The following is a 23444-nucleotide window of genomic DNA, read 5'->3' as shown; positions in this document are numbered from 1 at the left end:
CAGACGGTTGCCTCCGCGAAGTCCATTAACTCCTGTTTATGGACACCTCGAAGGGCATTATCCCGCTTATACCATGGTCACTTGCCAAAGAAAAGAAATTCGGACCATTAATTTACATTTTCATGCGCTTTACAATCAAAATATAAAGTTTTTCACAAGCCATAACTACGTTTCCCTGGTAACGCCTGAGGGTTTGACTAATACCTGGAACAATCATTACTCTCCCGTAAGATTCTTATGCAATGGAGACCTTGTTCACTCCTCCAGTAAATAGGATGGACCATAGATACGACTTGGAAACTAGAGATTTTCTAGTCCGCTAAGCGATGAGCCATAAAGCTAACGCTATGCTAGCAAGATTCAAACTCAATAACATTGCGTGCGGTTGACAAACAGTAAATATAATTTGACAGTATGCTAGCTAACACGTTTAGCTCGCTAGCCAGTCATGTCATTGTCCCCAAATCAATAGCAAGATTTTCACGAACAAATGACCGGCCGTGTGTGACGTTACTGTGGCCGCAGCCTGAAGCAGAGAGCTGAACAGCGAACGGGATGTGAGATTACTCGCGTATCAGTAAATTTAGAGGTGAAGTGAACTTTCTGCAGCTTGTGTGTTACACTCGCCACCCTGTGGTGTTCAGAGGATAAGACACTGAAGGACTGACGGACTGAACTCAGCCAGCTAGCGCATTAAAGGTCCCATATTATGGTCATTTCTGCATCTTAACATGGTTCCTTGAAGTCTAAATGGAATGTTAGTAACATGCTTTGGTCGAAATAATCTGAAGGATTGAGCACAGCAGGGTTCTTGAAACACCAGTTTCACAGCCCTGCTCCAGGCTGCCGGTTTCAGTGCCTTTCCCTTTAAATGCTAATGAGCTACTGCGCGCCGCCCACGGTGCCGCCCACCTCTTCCTGCCTGCGGAAGACGAGGACGGCATCACGTGACCATGGCAACGATGGAGTTTCTGGAAGTAATGGCTGCCGGACAACATACTACGGTCCGACCCAGAACAACAAGAGGCTCCAGAAGAAAGTAAGCGGCCAAGAATGAACATGTATGTTTCTCAGTGGTTAGTAGTTAAGTTTGTTAATTCAACATTACTTTTATGTTACTGCAGACTAACGAAAGTTTTACGGGCTTGCTGGCCGTCTGCCCCGCGTTGTTTCAAATAACAGCCCCCTTCTCCTGCTTCGGGTGTTTACATCATGAAGCTAGCCAAACCTCGGCTAGTGTTTACTGCTGTTCAGTTGTAGTAACGCAGATGCAATTTAGCAACAGCCGTTACAAGACAAAAGCGTAACCCCATATTATTATTCACCTTTATGCAGCCAGGTAAGTTGATTGAGAACCTGTTCTTATTTGCAGTGACGACCTGTAATTAGCTACTGCCAGCCATTTTCAACTGTAGTTTTCAGTAAGCCAGTTGCCTCCCATCACCTCTCTACCAACAGAATTGTTTTTTAACCAGTTACAACGGTTTATAAACTTTAGATATATTACCAAATAAACAATGCGACGTGATTAGCGATCATAGTTTACAATGAATAATAAAAATTCTGCATAAAAGCAGGTGTTCCTGTGGCAATTGTGTACAAATGCCTACAGAACCTGAGAATATCTGCTGCATGGAAATACCACAATGAAGTGTCAACACTGGGCAAACATGGTTGTAATTTTGCAGTCTCTCTTTTCTCTAATCTATTGTCACTCACTTACCTTTCATAATTTCTAGGTTACACGAAGACTACAGCAGCATCCTGAGCCAACATCGTGCATGGTGGACCCTCCTGGCCTGTAACCTGTCTGCCTGAATGTATCTGCACTGCAGAATGCACTGAACATTTATCAGACAGACTATGGACCTTTACGTCTGAGGGGAATAGTGCAGTCAGCTTTTAGTGCCATAAATACTATTCATTTAACGCAAAAGTGTTATGATGAAAAGTACATAACTGCTTCCTCTATCTTACATTGATTATAGTTTGTATTTTACTTATTACCATGAAAATTACATAGCAATCAATGAAAACACAGAACAGTTAGGAAAAATGTTTTATTGTAAGAAACATTTGTAAACATGTGTTGACATGAATTAAATAATAAGAAGAAAATAAATATCTGAAGTGAAACAGTTTGACTTTATATATTAACTTCAATATCAATAAGAAAATAATAACAAAGAAAGTATCTAGTTGCCATGGGTGTAAACATTCAGTGCTGACTTTATATTGAATTGTGTTCAGCCAATGTAGCCTACAGAAGCTTTGTAAGCTGGTGCTGGGGCTCTCTGGGGTGAAGAGTGAGAGTTGTGCTGCATGTCTGCGTGGTCCGAGATGTCTTCAGGGATTATTAGTTTCAGCACCTCGTTCACATATGGGGCAGGGTCCTGGAAAACCTTCTCGAAGATCAGGTCCAACAGAGCATCACCGCAGTCTGCAGTGCGATAAACAAAAATTTATGTTTACAGAAAAATTGCAGTAGAACCAAAAAGCCTTTTGCTGCAGTGTTGTAAAGTTTCTCTTACATCTCCTAATTACTTCTCATTTATACATTCCTATTTATTTTGAAAACCATCTTAATAGAATTCAGATTTTAAGTGTTCGTTTTCAACCTTTTGTGTGATGCCAGTATGTCCATGTTTATTTTAATTTGAGAAGTTCAAATAAAAGATTGTAAAACTTACAGAATGTCATGCCTGTCTTCACTGTTTTGGCTCTGCACTCTCCCTTCCTGGACTTTGGAAAACTCAGTTTGAAAAGAGGATCTCCTGATGATGTGGTGGTTGTCCTCTATAAGCCTTCTCATTGTAATGCAGTGCAGCCAGGTAGAGTCTTGAACAGTAAAAAGACAATAAAACATGAAAACAATTGTAAGAAATGGGCAAATGTTCTCAACAAGTAATCACAGTTTAATTATCCTGCACAGAATTCCCAGATATGGATAGGATAACACATGACAGCACTGTTACAGTATAATTCAAGCACTAAAGGCTGCAACGCGTTACGTTACTCTAACCTGATCTATTTACTTCAGTAACGAGTAATCTAACGCGTTAACATTTCCAAACCAGTGATCAGGTTAAAGTTATTTATTCAAGTCACAGTGCATTACAATTATTTTTGTCATTTTCCTTAGTAAAAAAATATGTTCTTGCTTTCTTCTTGCGTCTGGGCGAGTGATGTCAGGTACGTATCAAGTCACGTTTTTACCATGAGGATAACACACGTGTAACACCACGCAGCAACACAAAAATGGAGGAGAAAGAGATGCCGTTTTCTAGCTGGAAATATGGTCATTATTTTGAGTTATTGAAAACAAAAAATCACGATTACTTGATCAAGGGCCCAGCCCGGCTGAGGACAGCTGCAGGCTCGGGCAGAGGATCTAAACTCTGTGTAGCAGTCAACAGTACACTGGTTTTGCCCCGGCCCATGCCAACATATTCCAGCTTAGAAAACGTTTTCAAATGCATTATATCACAAAATCCTTAAAACTTAGACCAGGTGGAGGGTGTGTGTATGTGCCGCTTGACCGACCGGGTCTCTGGGTTTGCATGTGGAGACCGTGTTGATCGTGAACTAGCTCGCGGTTAGCATTAGCCTGGAAGATCGCGGTTAGCATTAGCTAGTACTATGTGACACTGCTTGGTTAGTTCATGTAAAATTGCTAAATAAACACAGCTAAACGCTTGCACATGCAGACATTTACCTAGGACACGCATTACATAATGTGCAAGATCAGAAATGTAATACACACAATGATTCTGCTGTTACACTAACTTGTGTGGTCAGAGAAGCTAACGTTAGCAGTTAGTTGCTAACCATACCTTGTTCTCAATAGCAAAACACACAGTACATCACGAACATTTCAGCCTCATCTACAGAAACACACAGCACATTATTTGTATACTTACATGTCCTTGGTCTGCAAGTATTCCTTTGAGTAGAAGTCTGCCGACTACTCCTGCCTTGTACTGGCCCAAGTTGGTTAAACAGTCAGCTCAAAGTGGTTCGCACACACTAACAGTGTTTTGCCAACTTCAGCTGGGACATTGCAACCGCTTCTTCCAGGTCGTACGTTCTCCATTTTCTAACCAAGGGGAAAAAAATGGCGCCGTTTAGATAATTCCTTCGGGTGTGGCAAACCTTCACCTGGGGCGGTGCCACCAACCTTGGGGGACGCGTCTAATCTGTCGGTGACGTCACCGACAGAATATCTTCAACTGGCCTGTATAAACACACATTTTCTAGAGGCGGAGAAAGCAAAAAAGGGAGAGAATGAACTTTTTTCATACCAGGGGGGATTGTAGACAGGCCGGGGATGCATATTATTGATAGAAAACCGCTCTAAGGTGTATTTTGCATAATATGGGACCTTTAATTTACAGCGGTGAACAGTCAATGTGACTGGAACTACTTAGTAGGTGTCCATATATCAAGGGTTAATGGACACCCTGCAGCCAATGAGAATCGATTTATTCCCCCAGACCATGGTATAAAGTGAATTATAAACCATCTATCATATTTTAAAGTCAGCTCATTTCTGTATGAAATAATTGTTTGACAGTGAATTCACAATACTTTACATCACAGTTTCTTGTTGACTGGGCCTCATTAACATGTGATGCTGGTTTTAAGTCTCTTGAGCACGTTCAGGTCTAATAATGTCCACAACCACCACAACGGTGACGGCAGGTCGAGCAGAATATACATTTTAAAATCAAATATCCATCTTTTCACTGGAGATATGTAGACTCAGTACCCTCAGCAGATTGCTACAGAATATTCGACACTAAAATGTGCCTGACAAGTTTTCTCTAATAAACAACAACAAAACTCACAGTGTCGTCCTGTGCTGTCTGAACCTGCTGTAGAGGGTAAATGTTTGTGTACTCAGGATACATGTAGCACTCTGACTGCAGAGCAGACACGTGTCATTATTTCTTGTTTTGTTGCTTTTGCTTTGTGATGCTTTTTTAGATGAGTTACTTGACCTGAGTTACCGCCCACCGCCTCTTTTAACATCGACGTCACAGTGATGTTCAGGGTTGGATTCCCAGCCTCAGTCGTTGCTGTGTGGAGTTCAGTGTTGCCGCTGTTACCTTGAAAAAAGTAATCTGATTACTGATTAGTCCTTTAAAACATGACTTTACAGGTTGTTTTCTTTTAAAAGTAACTAAGATAGATTACAAGTTACTTGATTAGCTACATTCAGCAGCTGCCGACAACATCCCCATCGCCTCAACATAAAAATGACAACCGGTTTTGCCAACATTCTATACTTTATTGGAAGTGCATCTCTAACGGTAACGCCGAGCATGGCATTGATAGTAGCAGGGATCTTGTTTATTATGCCACCAAACGAGGGCGAGTCAACCGTGTTTAAGTGCAGCGATTCCTCTGCAACATACCGCCTGACCAACTTCTTCAACTCCCCCCACACTTACTTGGTTTGCACCGAAGTTGAGCTTTGTTGTTTGGGTGGTGGGGGACCTCCTGCAGAAGTCGAGGCTGTGCGGCTTTGCACGCAGCTCTCTGCTTAACACCACCTGGTGGGACTTGATCTGTAAACTTAACTGTGCTGTGCTGCGACTCCAAATTTGACATTACGTTTATGAAGCTTGATAGTACTTTGTCGCCAGCACAGAGTGTACAACGATCCTTAATATTCTCACCTTTAGCTGACACAAACTCAAAATAATGACTGTATTTCCAGCTAGAAAATGTGCATCTCTCTCCTCCCTCCATTGTTTGTGTTTGTGTCGCTGCGTGGTGTAACACGTGAGTTGTCCTTGTGCTGAAAATATGATTTGTTGCACACGTAACATCACTCCCTGAGACAAGAAGAAAGCAAAAATATATATTTTTACTAAGGAAGATGACAAAAATAATAGTGACTTGAATTAATCTAATTACTGGTTTGGAAATATTAATGTGTTAGATTACTTGTTACTGATAAAAGTGGTCAGATTAGAGCAGCACTGGTGGAGTTTTCCTGACTCCCTGGGTTAGGACAATCAACTCGGTTCACCCAAACATAACAGTAGAAATGTTTAAGAAATGCTAACCAGGCTGTGCAGGTGGTGCATCATGGGAAGCTGCAATGACTTCAGCAACCAGAGAACTTATTTTCTTTAAAATGAATGCTGAATGATGAATGCTGTTAATGGACAGAAGCTTTTTTTTTTATTGTGAAACAGTCTGAAATGTGTCAGGACTCTACAGCTTTAAACATATTGTATTCATACAAGAATATTAATCTGTTGTTTAACTTCTAACTTTGAAAAACTCTGGTGTGACCTTTTGAGAGGGCTTTTAGGGAAAGAACATGATTTATAAATTCACATAGAGAAACAGCCTCAGAGGTCTCACTGTGGTCAGCATATGTGCTTTGTCCTGCGTAAAGACGTGAGTTTTCACAGCAGAACTATGACACTCAGTTCTTTGGTCAGTCTTGTGTTTGTAACAGGAAGTTGAAATTCTTGTCGTCTTGAGTTAGAAACTAAAAGCAGACACAATGCTGAGGCTGCACCGTCCGCAGATTCATTTCTTGAGCCGATACGGTAAGACATCTCCCGAGATATTCAAGAAAACTGTCCTGACTTTTGGTGAAACTGGGTGAAATCAGAGCTGTGATATAATATCTGTTCAGTGATGTTTAGTGTGTGTTAACTTTCATCCTGCAGACCAATATTCAATTAGTTTTCTTTTGTGATTTGAATATGTTAATGAACATTTTTAAAAACATTTTTTTCTAACACACCAAGCTGGAATAAAACTGAAGTTCACGTGTTTCATACATGTTAGAACAACTTCACCATTTATTCGGTGATTGTTGGCTTCCTTGTTGAGAGTAGAGATACGGACAGGAGACATAAAGAGGAAGGGATCGTGAGATAACGCTCGCATGTGAACGTTTTACTGACTGTAGTATCATGAAAAGTTCTGTTAACAATGTATTGAAACATTACTCCATGTTCTGAAAATGTCATTCAGTTAAAACTAAAAAACATGGTGTAAAAAAGGCAACAAAGAAATAAATCCTTTACGTCAGTTTGTACAAAATGTACAAAAACTCATACTTGAGTAAAAAAAGTAAAGATATTGTGTCAAAATATTACTTGTGTAATAGTGAGAGTCACCTGTAAAAATAGTACTCAAGTAAAAGTCACAAAGTAGCTAATATTTAATGTACTTAAAGCATCAAAAGGAAAGTAAAAGGACATTTGTACTTTCAGTATATGTTCATGTATGTTCAGTATATACTGTACATGGGTGTACTGATTAATGGCAGATTATCAAATATTAAACATATTTTTGATCACAAGAATCGTATTTTTGGCTCTGATGCAGCAAACAGTCTGCAGAGTAAATAGTAACCAAAGTTATTAGTCAATGAAGAAGAGTAAAAAGTACAGTATTTGCCTCAAAGTATAGTCGAGTATCACAAAATGGAAATACTCAAGTAAAAGTACCTCACAAATGTACAGCACATGAGTAAATGTACTTTATGAGCACATTCATTCCAGGCAGCCGACAATCACAAAGAGAAAATCAGCTAAAACAAACAAATAAATTAAAACTTGGTTCAAACTGGATCCTGCAGGAGTGAATACACCTTCAGCTAAAACTCAAAAGTGGCACAATGGATGCTGATCCACAAACTGACAGCTCATTTGTCTTTCCTCTCTTCAGTGAACAGACATGCAGGCTTCACTTCTGCTCTTAGACACTCTGGATGAGCTCGGCACCAATGACTTCAAGAGGTTTCTGTGGAACCTCACTCAGCCGGTGCTGGACGGGTGTCCGCCCATTCGTAAGAGCCACCTGGAGAACGCAGACCGGCAGGACGCCGTCAGCAAGATGATCGACAACTACGGTGAAGAGGGGGCTGTGAATGTGACCGCCGAGATCCTGAAGAGGATCAACAACAACAACGCTGCGGAGAAGCTGAAGAAGGCGTACGCAGGCGGAGGGGATGGTAGGATTTAACTTTCTTCTCTTGCTCCTCTCTGGTGATCTCCCATCTATAGTATACTTCTAAATGATCCTTTTTGTGTCTGTCTTTCATCACCAGGGGGATCAACAGCTGCACCACCCTCCTCCTCCTCCTCGTCCTCCTCCTCCTCCTCTTCTGGTTTGACACTTCCCTCCTGGTTCCTCACTTTGTGCTCAGGGCAAAAGCGTCATCATCGCACCAAACATCCAAGGCACCTCGTCCGGCGTATCCATTAATATGAACTTAAACACTCATTAACTGTTCCTGTTGTTGATGCTAAATGGTTTCACACCTCAACAAAACTTTAAACAAATGCTATAAAAGGCTACTAGTGATGTCACCAAGTGTCTATATTGCATTGTGGGTAATGTAAGTGCCCAGGTTTTGTAAAAGGAACAAGAATGCTTGGGGGGGTAATAAAGTTGTCTCTGATTCTGCTGCACTTGATTTTGTGTATCAGCTTGTTGTCACAGATAAACATTTCAATCGTTTTATCATAAGAGTAAAACAGAAAGTAAAAATAATAAAACTGCACCGGGTCATGTGCTGTTTTTTTCTGCTTCCTCATATCGTGGCCGCTGGTTGACCTTTACATTCCAGTCAGAAAACTGTCTTGTTTGTGCTTTGTGTCATTTTCGTTTCTGGATAAATCTTGCTGATCTGAATCCTGGCAGCTTTGCCAGCATTCGAGCACTTTCTTTATCATTCCCAAAGTAATCAGATGAAAGATTATTTTCACAGCAGTGGAAAGAACATTTTTTTATGGACAAAAGCAATTACTGCAAGGCAATAAAGCAACTAATGATGTTATTAAAAAAGCATTTTGTGTAAAAAAAGGGACTTTTCTATATCAGTGTCTACAGTTTTCATGTTGGAGTAACAAGCTAACCAGCATTTCTGCCTTGTTGTGCTCATTTATAAAGGTACGCTATATAGTTTTGGAGAAGAAATTCATACTCAAAAATGTAATATTTGCAATATTAATGAAGTAAGGGGCAGCTGTGGCTCAGAGGTCGAGCCAGCATCTTGTTACTGAAAGGTCGCTGGTTCAATTCCCCTGGTCTGCAAGTGATAGTGTTCTTAGACTGAGCCCCTAAATTAGGGATGCACCGATCCAACTTTTCAGTCCTGATACCGATGCCTGGGCTTTGTGTATCTGTTGATACCTGATACAGATCTGATACCGTTGTTGAATTAATAATAAATTATACACCTTCCACCTTATACCTTCCTTCCACTATGTGGAAGAGACTAAAGGCACCAGACTTTACTAACTAAACATTTCTTTTCTAAGACAAAATAATCAAACAGTTACCACAGATTGTAAACATGTAAAAAAAATATTATATATTTAAATAAATAAAATGTAGATGCAGAAACAAAACACTGTATTGGTTGAACAAACAATAGTAATCAAACAGCAACCAAACATTGTAAACATGTAAAATATATATTAAGTGCACAGTCCTGTACACAGGAATTCAAAATAAAACATACACCTGAGAATAAACTAATGAAAAGTTGGTCAAACAACAACTTGTGCTCTTCCAGCATGCGACACAATGTGCTGCGACGGAGAAAAAAAAGAACTGGATCGGCCCGTGGATCTGTTAATTTTTCCGATCCTGATCCAGCTATTTTGTCAATATCGGCCGATATCCGATCTAAATATTGCATTGGTGTACCCCCACCCCAAATTGCACCTTGCACAGCAGCCTCCACCATCAGTGTTTGATTTACTGTAAGTTGGTTTGGACAAAAGCATCTGCTAAATGTAATAATACAAACTCAGAAATATTTATTTTCTCTGTTCTAAGAGGAAAATAAGGTCCCCAGAACACTGCTTAAAAAGCAGACAGTTGGCAGAGTGCCAAATATAAACAAAGTTAAACAGGATTTGTTTATTTTGTTTGTTTAGGTATTCAAAAAACAGTTAATGAACATATTTCTCTTCTGATTAAAAATTCTTCCCCAAAACTACACAGAGCTCTTTTACAGTAAAAAAAAAAAAATATGTTTTGTTTATAAAAATCCTTGAATGTAAAATAACTTTAGTTCCACGTGTCAGTCATGTTAAACATCAAATCTGCGCATACATGGCAACTCTAAGGTTCATGTGACGTGGAGGCTCGTCACGTGAACGGTTTGAGCCGGAAGTAACCTCATCAAGGCCTAATAATTCAAGGTGTCGTCAGAACTGTGGAGGTTAAAAACGCGACCCTTTTACAGACAGACAACACATGATGACAGACTGTTCTTATAGAGAGATTTTATAACTATATAATTATAAAATTTTTACTACTTTTGTGGGTTTGTTTTGGACGGTACCGGCCTCTGAATCACGTACCGGATGTGAACGTGCAGCGGATGACGCATCTGTCTGCACCATGGTCACTGTTTTGTTCGTGGGTTCACGACCAGGAAGCGAGAGTTTGCCATCTACAGGCTAGCTGTTACCTTTACGCGATGAAAGCACAAAAGAATCGGAAAACATAACATTAATTCCTCTAGCTTGATGATAAACGACGCAGTTAGTGCACCGATACACTGAATCTACATATTAGCATCACTGTAGCTCGACTCGTATCTTGCCGGGACTGCTTTGCTAGCTTGCTACTTAGCCATCTGGCAAAGATTGTCGTCAGCTAACGTTAGCAGTAGTTGCCGCTAGCAAGTTGGTTACTGCCTGGTGATGGCTGTGGCACATAGAGGTTGTGTCGTGGCTGGATATTTACTCCTACTACTGCTGGCTGGGTGTCAAGCAAGGATACACCAGCTCACCTTAAAGGTAAAGGCGACTATCTCAACCCAGAGTTATGCTAGCTAGGGTGCTAACATAGTATGTCGCTAGACGACATTTTTAGCTAACTGTTTTGCCTTAATTAGCTCTGACAGACGATGGTTTAAACACAGTGTCGTGTTGTTGTGGCATCATGAAACTCTTGTTTAAAAAAAAAAGGAAGTTAACGTAACGTAACGGAGCTTATCTGTCCGTGAACTTGGAGTGTACCTGTTCGCCACAGCAGCTCACTTCTTTCTGTTTTTGTGTGTGCTTCTTCCTAGAATGAAACACGGTTTGCCGTCGACCTCAACAACTTTGGCTTCTATGCTAACGGGACTCTGGATGTCAACCTGCGGTCTCTGAGCATCCCAAAGCTCAACGACAGCACGCAACTGGTAAGAAGAGTGTGTTTCTGCCCCTTGTGTATATTTATAATAGCTGGTTTTTATCTGTGAGCTGTAGCTACATTTAATTCTGTAATCATGACCTTTAAAATGATTTATACTAAATAAGGAAGAAATGCATTTACATTAGTTTTAAAGGATAAGGCTGCTGATGTTCTCACATTTTGTCTTTGTAAGAATTAACCCTGCAAAATACCCAAACTAACAATACATTTATCCTACTTAGGAAATGCTTGTGACAGCCAAAGCCTGATAAAAGTTATTGTGACACATACACTCCACTAATAAGCCACATCATTGCGCAAGTTGCCAAATTCATGTTTTTCATTAATGTGTCTACTGTCTGGACTGGTTTGAAAAGTGTTGCAAAATACTTGAAGTTATGTATTTATGATCTGTCTTGTTAAGGTTTAGAGTGCCACGTTAAAGTTGGGGATTGATGGAAGATCGACTGACGCACTGTTTGTTTTGGTATTTAATTGTATTTGTCGACAGTAAACCGAACTTTATTGTCATTCAGTGTGCAACAAGTGAACACTGAACGAAATTTAGTTTCAGAGGCTCAGCATAGAATTGAGATATGAAAGTATATTTCAAAAAATACCACAATAAAAATAATATATATCAAAAACAGAGACATACTGAAAGTGTAAATTAGTGAAAGTGGCATTGTTGAGTTAGGTAGTGCAAATATTTTGAGGAAACAAGGTATCAAGAATAGGGTTCAGCAGTCTGATGACATGGGGGGAAGCTGTTACAGAGAACTTGTGGTCCTGCATCGAATGTTGCAGAATCTCTTTCCAGATTGTGCGGGTGGGAGAAGTCTCTGATAATATAAATATATCATATAAATACAAAATAATTTACAGGTATAATATGAAGCATTTTTGTTTGAATGAAAATGTCTGAAATGACCTTTTTTCTTTTTAAAATTCCCATTTAGCTGTGTGCTTATATTATCCCAGATGTTCCCAGCAGTGTTCAAACAATTTTATTCACGGTTAATTCACAATTCATTTGGTCGCCTGTTGCGATAACTTCTGGGGAAACATCAGATGACTTGACACATAGTGAGGAAAGGAGACGGCAAACATGACCAAGTTTAAAAGAACTAAGAATAAAACTTAATGAAACATCTGCATGAGTTAAGTTCTATAGACTTTTATCAGCATTGGTGGTTGTTTTGTTAAACAATAACTTGTATGATCCCACGCTACTTCACAGTGTCGTCAAATTACGTCTTTTGTTTTGATTAAGAGACCCCTCGAGGCAGAAATTATAAACTGTGAGTTCAAGTAATCCCACACTTTCACCTGATCATCTGATATTTTGTATTCTGCAGGTGCACATACTGTTAATTAAATCAAGACGACTGTTTGAACACAGATGAAGGAAACAGCCCAGTTGAGTCAAGCTAATGTTGTGTTAGGAAAACAAAACCCTTGACAATAATTATTGTCACATGTAGATCATAAACAGACGGTCAAAACGTGACAGTAAAGCAGTTTGATGTACAGTCTGATATATTGTTTTCTGTTCAGATGTCTAGAGCTCAGTTCTGTTCAGCCTCATGGATTGTTTCTCCCAACATGGAGGAGCTTAACAATGCACCTTTTTACCAAATCAAGAAAGTTGTTTGAAACTATTTGATATTAATAAATGAACATAATCTAATCAACATAGGCTTCTTGGCGAGGAATCTGAATATGGTGCAAAGACTTGCCGCACAGTGGCATTGTTATTGGGTTATATACTGATATGAATGAACATCCTTATTTGTTTATACTTACGCTTTGTGAACCTCGCTGGTATTAATTAACTTTAGACTTCAGAAAGCATAGATGGATATTTTGCTGAGCTGTTTATAAATTTTGGACTTAAGATAATCTATTCAGTATTTGCTTTTAGGTGTACTCCAACTGCACACTTAGGCGGTTTTTCCCCTGAGGTCATTTGGTGGAGTGATTATGTGTTTCATCAGCACATAACAAGTGAGCTACGGTACTTTGCATTCTAGCTTGTGAGTGCTTTCACCTGTAGTGCTTTAACTACTTATTTTTTGGCCATTGGAAGTTGATGCGAAACAGTGGGAGCTCTTAAATGGAGCCATTGTGTCACTGAAATGTTGTATTTATACTGGACATCTTGTCTTGTTGACCCGCTGACTGACCACATTTCTGACCCTCTTTAGGTTGGTTTCACTCTCTCCAGGTCACGTGTGAATGGAGTCTTGTCCTACACAGTGAGTTCATTTAATCAGAAATATTCCTATAGAATTACACACAAAGTTATAATCATGTTTTAATTATCCATCCCTTCAATTTCTTCTGCTTATCTGGGGTGGGGTCGCGGTGGCGGCTGGCTAACCGGGATAGTCCAAAGGTCTCATTCCCCAGCAACGCTTTTCAGCTGCTTCTGGGGGATCCCACGTTGTCTCCTGGCCAGATTAGATATGTTATCCCTCCAGTCCCCAGTTGGTCTCGCTCAGAAATGTCCTAAGCGGGCCGCCTGGTAGACATCCTGACCAAATGACCAAACTACATCAGCTGAAAAAGCCGTGCCTCTACTTCAGGCTTCCTTCCGATGTGCGAGCTCCTGACCTTTCTCTAAGGCTGCGTCAGCCACTCTACAGAGGAAACTCATTTTGGTCTTTTGTATATGCAATTTCATTCTTTTGGTCACTGCCCAAAGCTCATGACAGTGTGTGTGAGGGGTAGAACAGCCACAAATATTTGTGATGCCACACCAAACCCCGCCTGTCCATCTCACGCTCCACTTTACAATCACTTGTGAACAACAAGACCCCGAGATACCTCAACTCCATCCAGCGTATCTGGCAGAGAACCATGGCCTCAGCTGCTGACACTCATCCAAACTGCTTCACATTCAGCTGCACATCGCCCGTGCCTGCTGGAGATCAAGGACCGAAGAAGCCTGCAGAACTTGTAATCAGCAAAAAGCAGAGATGCAATTCAGAAGTTCCCAATCTGGACACTCCATTCCACAGCTGCGACTTGAGATCCTGTCCATGAATATCGAAAGCAACTGGCATTTGCATACAGGAGACCCTCTTGCTTTCCTCGGAGAACTCCCAACACAGCAGCACTCAGCTGGGGGCTTACGAGTGCACCCACACAGGCCCGATGCCTCTCATCCTGGGCAACTTCGAAAAAGCATCCCGTACCTGCTCTGGTTCCATCCCAGCTAGAGAGTTGACATTCCACTTACCTCACGTCACCACGAAAGGGAGTCAGATCAGCTGTCCCATCTCTGCCTGGCCAGTGTCTGACATACGTCCCTGTGCTGGGTTTAAAAGTGCCTTCGCCCCTGCATACATCAGATTAAGCATATTACAGGTTATGTTTAATGGTGTGATGTGTAGTGGTCTGAAATATGTAATTTGACTTTTTGTTGTGATTTATTTTTCTCACAGGCCGAGGAGACGGAGATATGCCCACTCACTCTCACAAAGTCGACCAACAACGAGCCTCTCATTCTTTTTCTTATTGATATCCACACGCTCAGGTGTGTATGTAGCTGCACCAGCATTAAGACGTGTGTATTACACTGCTGTGACAGCTAATGTGATGGTTGACTGTATTATGTTTCTGTTGTGTTTGTGTAGTGTCAATGTGAGAGTTATGGGTGCCCCAGACAACATCTTAATCGCGCAACAAAAGGCTATTCCTGCCGCTAAACCAGAAGACAAAGTGGACAAAAGTGCAAATAAACCAGACAGTGATGTGGCTGCAGACAAAAAGGACAAGCAGCCTGAAGAGCATAAGGAAGAGAAAGAAGAACAGAAAGAAGAAAAGCCAGTGCCTACAGTAGAGGCTAAGAAAGTGACAGAATTCCAGGTAAAGAGGTGTTTGTGTGTCTGTTTGTGCAATCTATTACTGAAATCAATTTCTAATTCTTTATTTTCTTCTAGCTGGAGAAGACCAGCCAACCGATTTTAGCTTTAGGCAACATCAGCAATTCCTACAATTTCAGTGTAAGTAGACCTTTCTTAACCATTAAATAATGTAGGAAACATTGTTTCAAGTGGTTTCCTGTTGCGTGACGTTTTTCGTTCGCCCATCTTCCAAAGTTCCAAATGGTGGTCGGCGCGCAGGCGGAGGGTCTGTACAGCCTCAAGTTCCACTACTGCCAGAACAGGAAAGCTGGAATCAAGCTGCCCTACTCGTTCACTGTAAGTTGAGTGATTTTGTGTTAGTGTGTGCGTGTTTCAGGTGTGTGCCTGTGTTAACCTGAACGTATCCTCCGCAGTTGGAAGTGACGGAGAAGAATCCAGACGGCTACTTGTCTGCAGCAGAAATCCCTCTGTCCCGCCTTTACATCGGTATGGCTGGAGTCTTCTTCACTGCTGCCATGATCTGGGTGTACACACTCATGAAGCACAGGTACACATGCATACAGGTGCACTAATATGGATGATTACAGTGTTGTGTAGCAGTATATTGTGGCCTTCCTTTTTTAAAGGTCAACTTGCAGAGTTCATCCGCCAGAGCAGTTTTTCACCTGTTTTCCCAGATCGAAAACAAAAATTGAAAATGGATCCGAAGAATGGTTTTTCTCATTTACCTCTCAGGGCTTCTCAGTGCTCACTGTTTGCATTGTCATGTTTAGCACATCCTGTTAAGTTGTTGCAACATAACAAGAAGAGGAGACAGGACAGACAGGCTGGCAGCTCTGTGAGCTGTGCCTGTACTTGGGTATTATGTTGCTTCTAGCTAAGTGCTAACCACAGTACACTAATATGCTCTAAATGACAATGCCGACATGCAGATGTAGAAGGTATGTCTGCAACGTTCACTGTCTTAGTTTAGCATATTAATATTAGTGAGCACAAAACAAAGAACAGCTGAGTCTGAGTTGGTCTGAAAATGCTTTAAAGCTTCACCTGATTAAAAGCTGATTATAAAGAAGCCAAACTCTCATCCTGACAGAAACATTATGATTTGTACAAAATGTTCATCCATCTCCATCTATTAGACCTTTTTCCACAGAGGACACTTGTCATAGCAGGACAAGCACGGATGAAACAAGTTAAGTTAATGATGGTCCCAGTCAGTGTTGGGCATGTTACTTTAAAAAAGTAATAGTTATAGTTACTAGTTACTTCTTCCAAAAAGTAACTGAGTTAGTAATGGAATTACTCCACTATAAAAGTAACTAGTTACCAGGAAAAGTAACTATTGCGTTACTTTTAATTATTCCCCCTTTTGAGCTCGGCATTCATTTTAGCTACTCGGCATCCATGTATTTAGAAAATGTCTTCCTGCATGGCGGACCGGCTCCTGTTCTCCCCGATGTTTTTGCCAGTGAGTGCTCTGATTGAGTCTGAGTCAGCTGTTGATAACAGGAGCGTGTTCTCAACAACATACCTGCCTATCATTGCATTCAGTTCAGTCTGTGTCAAGTTTTTGTGAAGCTGGAGCAGAAACATCCAGCTTTAGCTGCTCGGACAGCTCCGTGTCCTTCTTTGTTAGCGGAGCTCACGTTAGCCACATGTGCTATCATCATCAACAGTGTCAACAACGGAGTTTTTGGCCACTAGTTCTGTAGAAGCGCGTGCCGTTGAGAGATGATGCATTAGATAAGAGTTGCTTACAACGGACGTAGACAAAAGAGAATAAAGTCGTGTCTGTACTTCCACTTTGAAAACCCTAACTTTCCCTCCGGACTCGCCATTGCTGCAGTTCACCTCTGCTAGTTAGTGTGTGCGAGGCTGCTGTGTGCGTGTGTGGTTTGTGTGTAAACTAAACACTGCCTCTGATTGGCTTACAAACTCTCACTCTACCTTAGAGAGCAAATCACTATCACATATGCGGTTGTCCCGCCCCTCCCTCCTCCCTCGCCAAGCTAAAAAAAATAATAAAGTAAAACAGCTCTGCAGCGCCGGTGGCTGAAAGCCGAGTCGGATGACAACAGCTTCAATGAGCAGCTTCAGTTTGTAACACTACGTTTAATAGTCGGTAACGGTAACAGCGCTGTAACGATGGAAATAGAAAATTAGTTAGATTACCCGTTACTGAAAAAAGTTACACCGTTAGTAACGCCGTTATTCCCAACACTGGTCCCAGTAGGCCTGTCTGTACAACCCCAGGACCTTTGAGCTATCACCCTGAAATGGAATACAGTAATTTTTGTGCCTTTCCTGTAATGACATGTCACAATTTCTGCTGTGAAGGTCTAACCAATCTACCAAAAGACCTTCTTTTTAAATACATGCTGGACCTGCGCATCTACAGAGCAGTTTAGTATATGTCAGAGTACTCGTGCCTCTTAGTGTATTTGTTTTTTGTGTCCACAAATGCTTTTAAGATTACTGTAGGGAGTCAACAAAGCCACAGGGAAAACAAACACACCGTGTCTCCGCTCAAAGTGTGAAGTTATTCTGTTTTGTTAGTTCTCAGCATTCTTGGACCGCAAAACCAGTACTGAAACTTAAACAGTCAGAATAACTTCACACTTGCACATAAAAACCTTTCGCTATATGAAATGCGTCTTCTCTTGTGTGCTTGTTTACAGGTACAGTGTGTTTAAGATCCACTGGCTGATGGCAGCACTGGCCTTCACCAAGTCCATATCACTGGTCTTCCACAGTGTAAGTACACCATCACCATAGAGCAGATTAGTGTTTGTATTTGGCTTTTATTGTACTTTCTGTCCTTTAATTCTGTGTCATTGTATTTAAACTTCTCTCAGATCAACTATCACTTCATCAACACCAAGGGGCATCCAATTGAAGGCTGGGCCGTCATGTATTATATCACACACTTGTGAGTACAGTTTCCCCGGGATATGATCTTCTATTTTGTGTGTTTTTATTATTATTATTAACAGTTGATGCTCTTTCCAGGCTCAAGGGGGCTCTCCTGTTCATCACCCTGGCACTGATTGGCACCGGCTGGGCTTTTGTTAAATACATCCTGTCTGACAAGGAAAAGAAGATCTTCATGATCGTCATCCCCCTGCAGGTGTGTGTGTGTGTGTGTTTGTGTGTATGAGAAACACGACTTGTGTATGAGTCTTTACACTCGGTGAATTTGTTTTGGTGACCCTCTCACCTGCCGTCCTCCAGGTCCTGGCTAATGTCGCCTACATCATCATCGAGTCTACAGAGGAAGGCTCCAGTGAATACTATCTGTGGAAGGAGATCCTTTTTCTTGTTGACCTCATCTGCTGCGGAGCCATCCTTTTCCCTGTTGTCTGGTCAGTGTGTGTGTGTGTGTGTGTGTGTGTCGTCTGTTTAATATGTATCAGGTACATTTTCAAAAATCTATTAAAAAATAGATTAGTTTGAGACTATTTTATGAGCAGCTCGCTGTTTCCACATCTTTATGGCAGAATGACACTCTGTTAGTACTGTACCAGAGCCAAACTGCCCATTTTCAGTGCTTTTTGTAAATTAATAAATATATATAACTTACTAAAATAAGTAAGAAAGTGGTAGAATTACCAGTCTACCAAAAAGAAAGTCTTTAAGGCAGGTGTGATGATTCTGATGGTCTGGATGAGCAGCATAACCAGCCAAACAGAAGTTAGTCACGCCCTCTTCTCAGCCGGCACACATTATCTTAGGTCTTAAACTACTAGACAAGCCTTAGAGTAAAAAATACACTAGTAAGTGTTAAGTGGACCATGCATGCAAGTCAACCCACGATGCTGAATACTGTTTTCAGTCTGTGCTCCGATATGTTTGTAGTTCTCAAATGTTTATGTCTCTGTAGGTCCATCCGTCATCTGCAAGAGGCTTCCAGCACCGATGGCAAAGGTGAGAATCCTCATCAGTTTCAATCACAAGAGTTTATGTGCCCTACAGATTCTAATGCTTTTAATTAAACTTGATACAATGTCTTTTTCAGCCGCCATGAATTTGGAGAAGCTCAAGCTCTTCCGGCATTATTACGTGATGGTAAGATTATAGTTCAGCTCAGCTCTATTTGTCTTGTCATCCATCCTCCCATCCTTAAGATCTTACCATTATTACATTTCCAGTGAAATAAAAATGGACAACCACAAGTTTGATAGCTCGACATCTTAATCAGACCGGCAACATTTAATGCTGAAGTTGTTGATAATGTTGTTGATGTTGCTTAAAGATTTTCCTAATGTTGTCAAGCCTTATTCATAGAACAGATAACACTGAGTCACAGTGGTTGGCACGGCCACTCTGTGCTTCTCATTCAGCAGAGTCACTGCTGCAGAGCCAGAACAAAGCCTTTGTAAACAAACCTCACACACTGTTTGACCTTCGTGATAATGTCTACCATTATACTTTTGTCGCAAATCAAGATTCACTGACCTTGAGCAAGATGGTGGTAAAATAAAGTAAAAACTTCTCCCTAGAATAAAAACTGTATTGCTTCGAGTCAAACTGCAGGTTTTTGAAATTCTGATTTCTTCATTTTTAGATTGTGTGCTACATCTACTTTACAAGGATCATAGCCATTCTGCTCAAGGTCACTATGCCTTTCCAGTGGCAGTGGTGCTATGAGGTAAGACAAGAACAACTCTGTGCGATATCAATCTGACTTCATCACTGTACAGAGCTCTTTACTTCCTGTTTCTTATTCTGACAGAAATGACTGGGCTGAGTTGGCCGCAAGTTTTATCTTTATGTATGCGAGTGTTGTGTTTGCAAACACATTCAGTATATAAAGCTCTTTATTGTTTAGCATTTGGTCATGTACGCCGTTTTCCTATCAGAGGTTTTAAAGCATATTAACATGATTAGAATGAGGAAAATGTTCAAGCTGCACTGATTAAATCGTGTTACCTTCTTTATGAGTGAGTTACAGCACAGGTCGACAGTGAGCAGCATTCCGTTGGTGCACATGTCTCAGCAGTTCTTCTAACACACTCCTTTGTTTCTTCAGTTTCTGGTGGAGGTGTCTACTCTGATCTTTTTTGTGCTGACGGGCTACAAGTTCAGACCAGCGTCCAATAACCCGTACCTCCAGCTTCCCCAGGACGAGGAGGATGTGGAGATGGACGAAGTGTAAGTAACACACCTTCCATTCTGACTGTCGAGTGAAAGTAAACTGGTTATTGGGCAAAAGTTCTGGCCTGCGCTTAAGAGCTTTTCTTGCCAAAGGACATTTTAACATGTGGCAGAAGGTGATTAATGGCAAATGAGTCTGACTCAGCAGATGTAGACTGTTGGCTCAATCATTCTCCGCTCTTCCACTATCTGAATGTTTTCCCCCTACACCAGAATGAGAAATGGTGCAGCCAGAACTTTTTCTCGCGTGCCAACACAGCGCTGTGGAGAAAGTTCTGGCTACGCAAGACTGGTGGATGACCTGCTTGACTTCCTGAGCCACAGCAGTTCATCTGCTGCTTCCATAAAAGTGTAGACGAGCTGTCAGGCCTCACTTCTGTTAAAGCTCAACACGTGGATATGAATAGTTGAGATTCTTCCCCATCGTGCTCAAGGTGCTATGAAGAGCTAGTTAATGGAGATAGTGAGCACACCTAGCATACTCTGTTTGTTTTAGCTTATAAAATTTCCTGTTTGCTCTTTAACAATGAGTGGACAAATAGTAACTGCTGAATATCTTGTACAGCTGAAGAAAATATCTTTAAAAGCAGTGTCTTTTTCCGAGTCTTAATTGGTTTTATGGATGCTTATCAGTGATGGATATCTGTGATACCGCTATCAATGGAAAGACAAAGTCACACTGAATACTGAGTATGTGTTTGATCACCATGTGCTCCATCAGAGTGATCAGGTACAAAGCATTGTTATAATCTGAAAGACTATTTAGGAAAACCTCTCTGTTTGTCCCTGTGTCCAGAGTGACTGAGTCAGGCGCACTGGAGGGCATTTCCAAAGTCAAGAAAACGTGCAACGGACGCGATCGCCAGAAAGAATCCACCTTGTGAGCGGGAAGCTGCATCTTCGGGGGGACCGGGGGGGGGGGACCCACAAAACATCCCCAGGCCAGCTGATACAAAGGGGTGCACACGGACCAAGGCCCCCCCCCCCCCCCACCCCCAGTGACGGCTTTCCTTTTGAAACTCTCTAAGTGGTTGCAGTGGTCGTGGTCGTGGCCGCTGTCTGGCTATGCAAAAAAATGAATAAAAGACTAACTTTGTCGGACGCTCTCTGTTTCCCCCGGAACACCTCCACCCAGAAACTCTGAAAGATTTCAGACGGAGACGACTCCTGCCACAGTGATGGGTGGAGATATGGAAAGGAAATCTTTTGTTTTCATTCTCTTTCTCTCTCTCTCTCACTCTCTCTCTCTCTCTCTGTCTCTCTCTCTCTTTCCAAAGATAATTATCATTTTAGAGAAAGACTTGCTTTCCGTTGTGTTTATATATCGGATATTTAAAAACGGTACTTCTGCCTCTGAGCTGTACCTTGTCGTGTGTGAAGTGAGTACGTGTGTGTGTGAATGTGAGACGACACAAGATTTGGACACAGCAGGTTTTTTTTTTAGTTTTTTTTTCCTATGGAGACAATGGCCCACACTCAGGTTAAAGGCTAATCCGTACGTATTTAAAATTTAGACAACAATCGTATTCTCTTTCCCGCTGTTCAGGGGTCGGTAAAGTTCCATCGGTCATTATACACTTTGATCCCCACGTACTACAGTGCAGTTACTTTTGTTCTTATATATTTGATTTGTATATTGAAACATACGGACCTAAGAGGGTCTATGTTTCAATATATTTACTTCTTGCATATTGAAATGTTCTATTTCAGTATTATTGTTTGTGTCGGAGAGTCCCAGTCCATCACATGGACCGCTGCTGTAATTTAGTGCTTTGATTGGTTGAGGTCGATTTACATCCCTGTGAATTCAGCCCAGACGGTGACGCGTGCAGGTGTTCCGATCACTCTTTGAGACGACCAGAGCAGTGACCCTACGTTTGTTCATCGACGGCCTTGTTTTTTTTTTTTTGTTTTTTTTTTCCTGGCCATGCTGTTCCAGTCCGGGCGGAGAAGTGACCTAACTGATCTTTATTTTTTTGAAACTTTCTGCTATTGGTTTTACCTTCTTTGCTGTTGATGTGAAGCTTATTTTATTAACGACTCATTGGTGAAAGATCTGAAACGTGTGCAGCCGGACGGTTGGGTCGATGGCCATTTGTAAATAATTTACAGAAGAAGAAGACTGTTGATACAAAAAAAGGCGGCACATAAACACTTTCATAAGAACTGCGTAGAGGCTTTCTAGACAGTGCTTCAGACTGTAATGACAGGTTCGGATTCAATGAGATTTTTGGATTCCTTTTAATAGACGAGAAAAGAAAAACGCGTGGAATCCAGGAAAGACTACTGAGAACCACAGACACTCCTGTACAGTGTTTACAGGCTGCTCCTGTGTCTCCAGGTGTTGGTGTTGTGTACCTGAGAGGACGGGTGGAACCAGTCTGTAAACCATTTGAGCAGAGGATATGTTGTGCTTGTAACAGAGAGCTGTTTGATATCTGTGTGAATTGTCACAATAAAGCTGGTGTTCTGGAAACGTCTCACATGAAGTTTGTCTGTTTTGGCGCTACTGTAGAAACATGGCGGACTGGAGGAGGACTCGCTCCCTCTGTAGATATAAAAGCTTCATTCTAAGGTATCAGAAACGACACAACTCTCAGTTTCAGGGTTTCAAAATAGCTATTAATATTTTGTTCCTTTTCTGTCTATAGGTCCTCTTAAATCCGACACACTGCACCTGATTGTCTAATTATAGAAAACTAATTTGGCATTTCCATAAAGAAAGGAAAAGTTTAAAATATTAAAAACACACTAACAGTACAAAAACACTGAATCCACACATCCCATCATGCAACTGGAATCTTTTGGGGTGACCACCTGTCTGATGATGATGATAATGATATAGAGCACTTATTAAACCAAAGGGAAACATGCTTAACAGAGATGAAACAAAATGAAATATGAAAGCAAATTAGATCAAAATCAGGGATGTTTTTCGATAACAGTACATTTTGAGAAGAGACTTAAAAGAAGACACTGATTCAGGCGGCCTTATTTCCTCGGGCAGGTCATCCCAGAGCCTCAGGGCCCTGATAGTTTAAGCTCCATCCCCTTTTAGATTTCAGCCTCGACTCTAAAAATATAAGAAATATCCTCGTAAACGCACTCGTCCTCTGAACTAAACAACCCCAAACCCCTTTGTAACGGCAGTGTTAAAGTCATACAAAGTCAAATACTTTCCTCAGACTTGACATAGCATCTTCATTACAGAAGAGGATTAAAGCAAGTGTGCAAAATGTGTCT

The 23444-nt window shown here is 41.1% G+C and overlaps 1 protein-coding gene and 1 pseudogene across 1 annotated transcript; both read left to right on the top strand.

The window, feature by feature from the left end:
• Nucleotides 1-6475: 6475 nt before the first annotated feature.
• Nucleotides 6476-8834, top strand: LOC115569323 (pyrin-like; annotated as a pseudogene).
• A 1533-nt stretch (nucleotides 8835-10367) lies between these two features.
• Nucleotides 10368-22681, top strand: gpr108 (G protein-coupled receptor 108). Its single transcript, XM_030431050.1, has 17 exons — nucleotides 10368-10793; nucleotides 11069-11182; nucleotides 13383-13433; nucleotides 14625-14716; nucleotides 14817-15048; nucleotides 15123-15185; nucleotides 15282-15383; nucleotides 15461-15594; nucleotides 17726-17801; nucleotides 17903-17976; nucleotides 18057-18174; nucleotides 18279-18409; nucleotides 18928-18971; nucleotides 19063-19112; nucleotides 19612-19695; nucleotides 20077-20198; nucleotides 20998-22681. The coding sequence occupies exons 1-17, from the start codon at nucleotides 10698-10700 to the stop codon at nucleotides 21083-21085; spliced, it is 1671 nt and encodes a 556-aa protein (XP_030286910.1). The 5' UTR covers nucleotides 10368-10697; the 3' UTR covers nucleotides 21086-22681.
• Nucleotides 22682-23444: the final 763 nt, after the last annotated feature.

The sequence above is a fragment of the Sparus aurata genome, chromosome 1, assembly GCF_900880675.1.
Source record: "Sparus aurata chromosome 1, fSpaAur1.1, whole genome shotgun sequence".
Lineage (NCBI taxonomy): Eukaryota > Metazoa > Chordata > Actinopteri > Spariformes > Sparidae > Sparus > Sparus aurata.
Note: the sequence above shows the minus strand (reverse complement) of the source record. Positions and strands in the feature narration are given on the sequence as shown.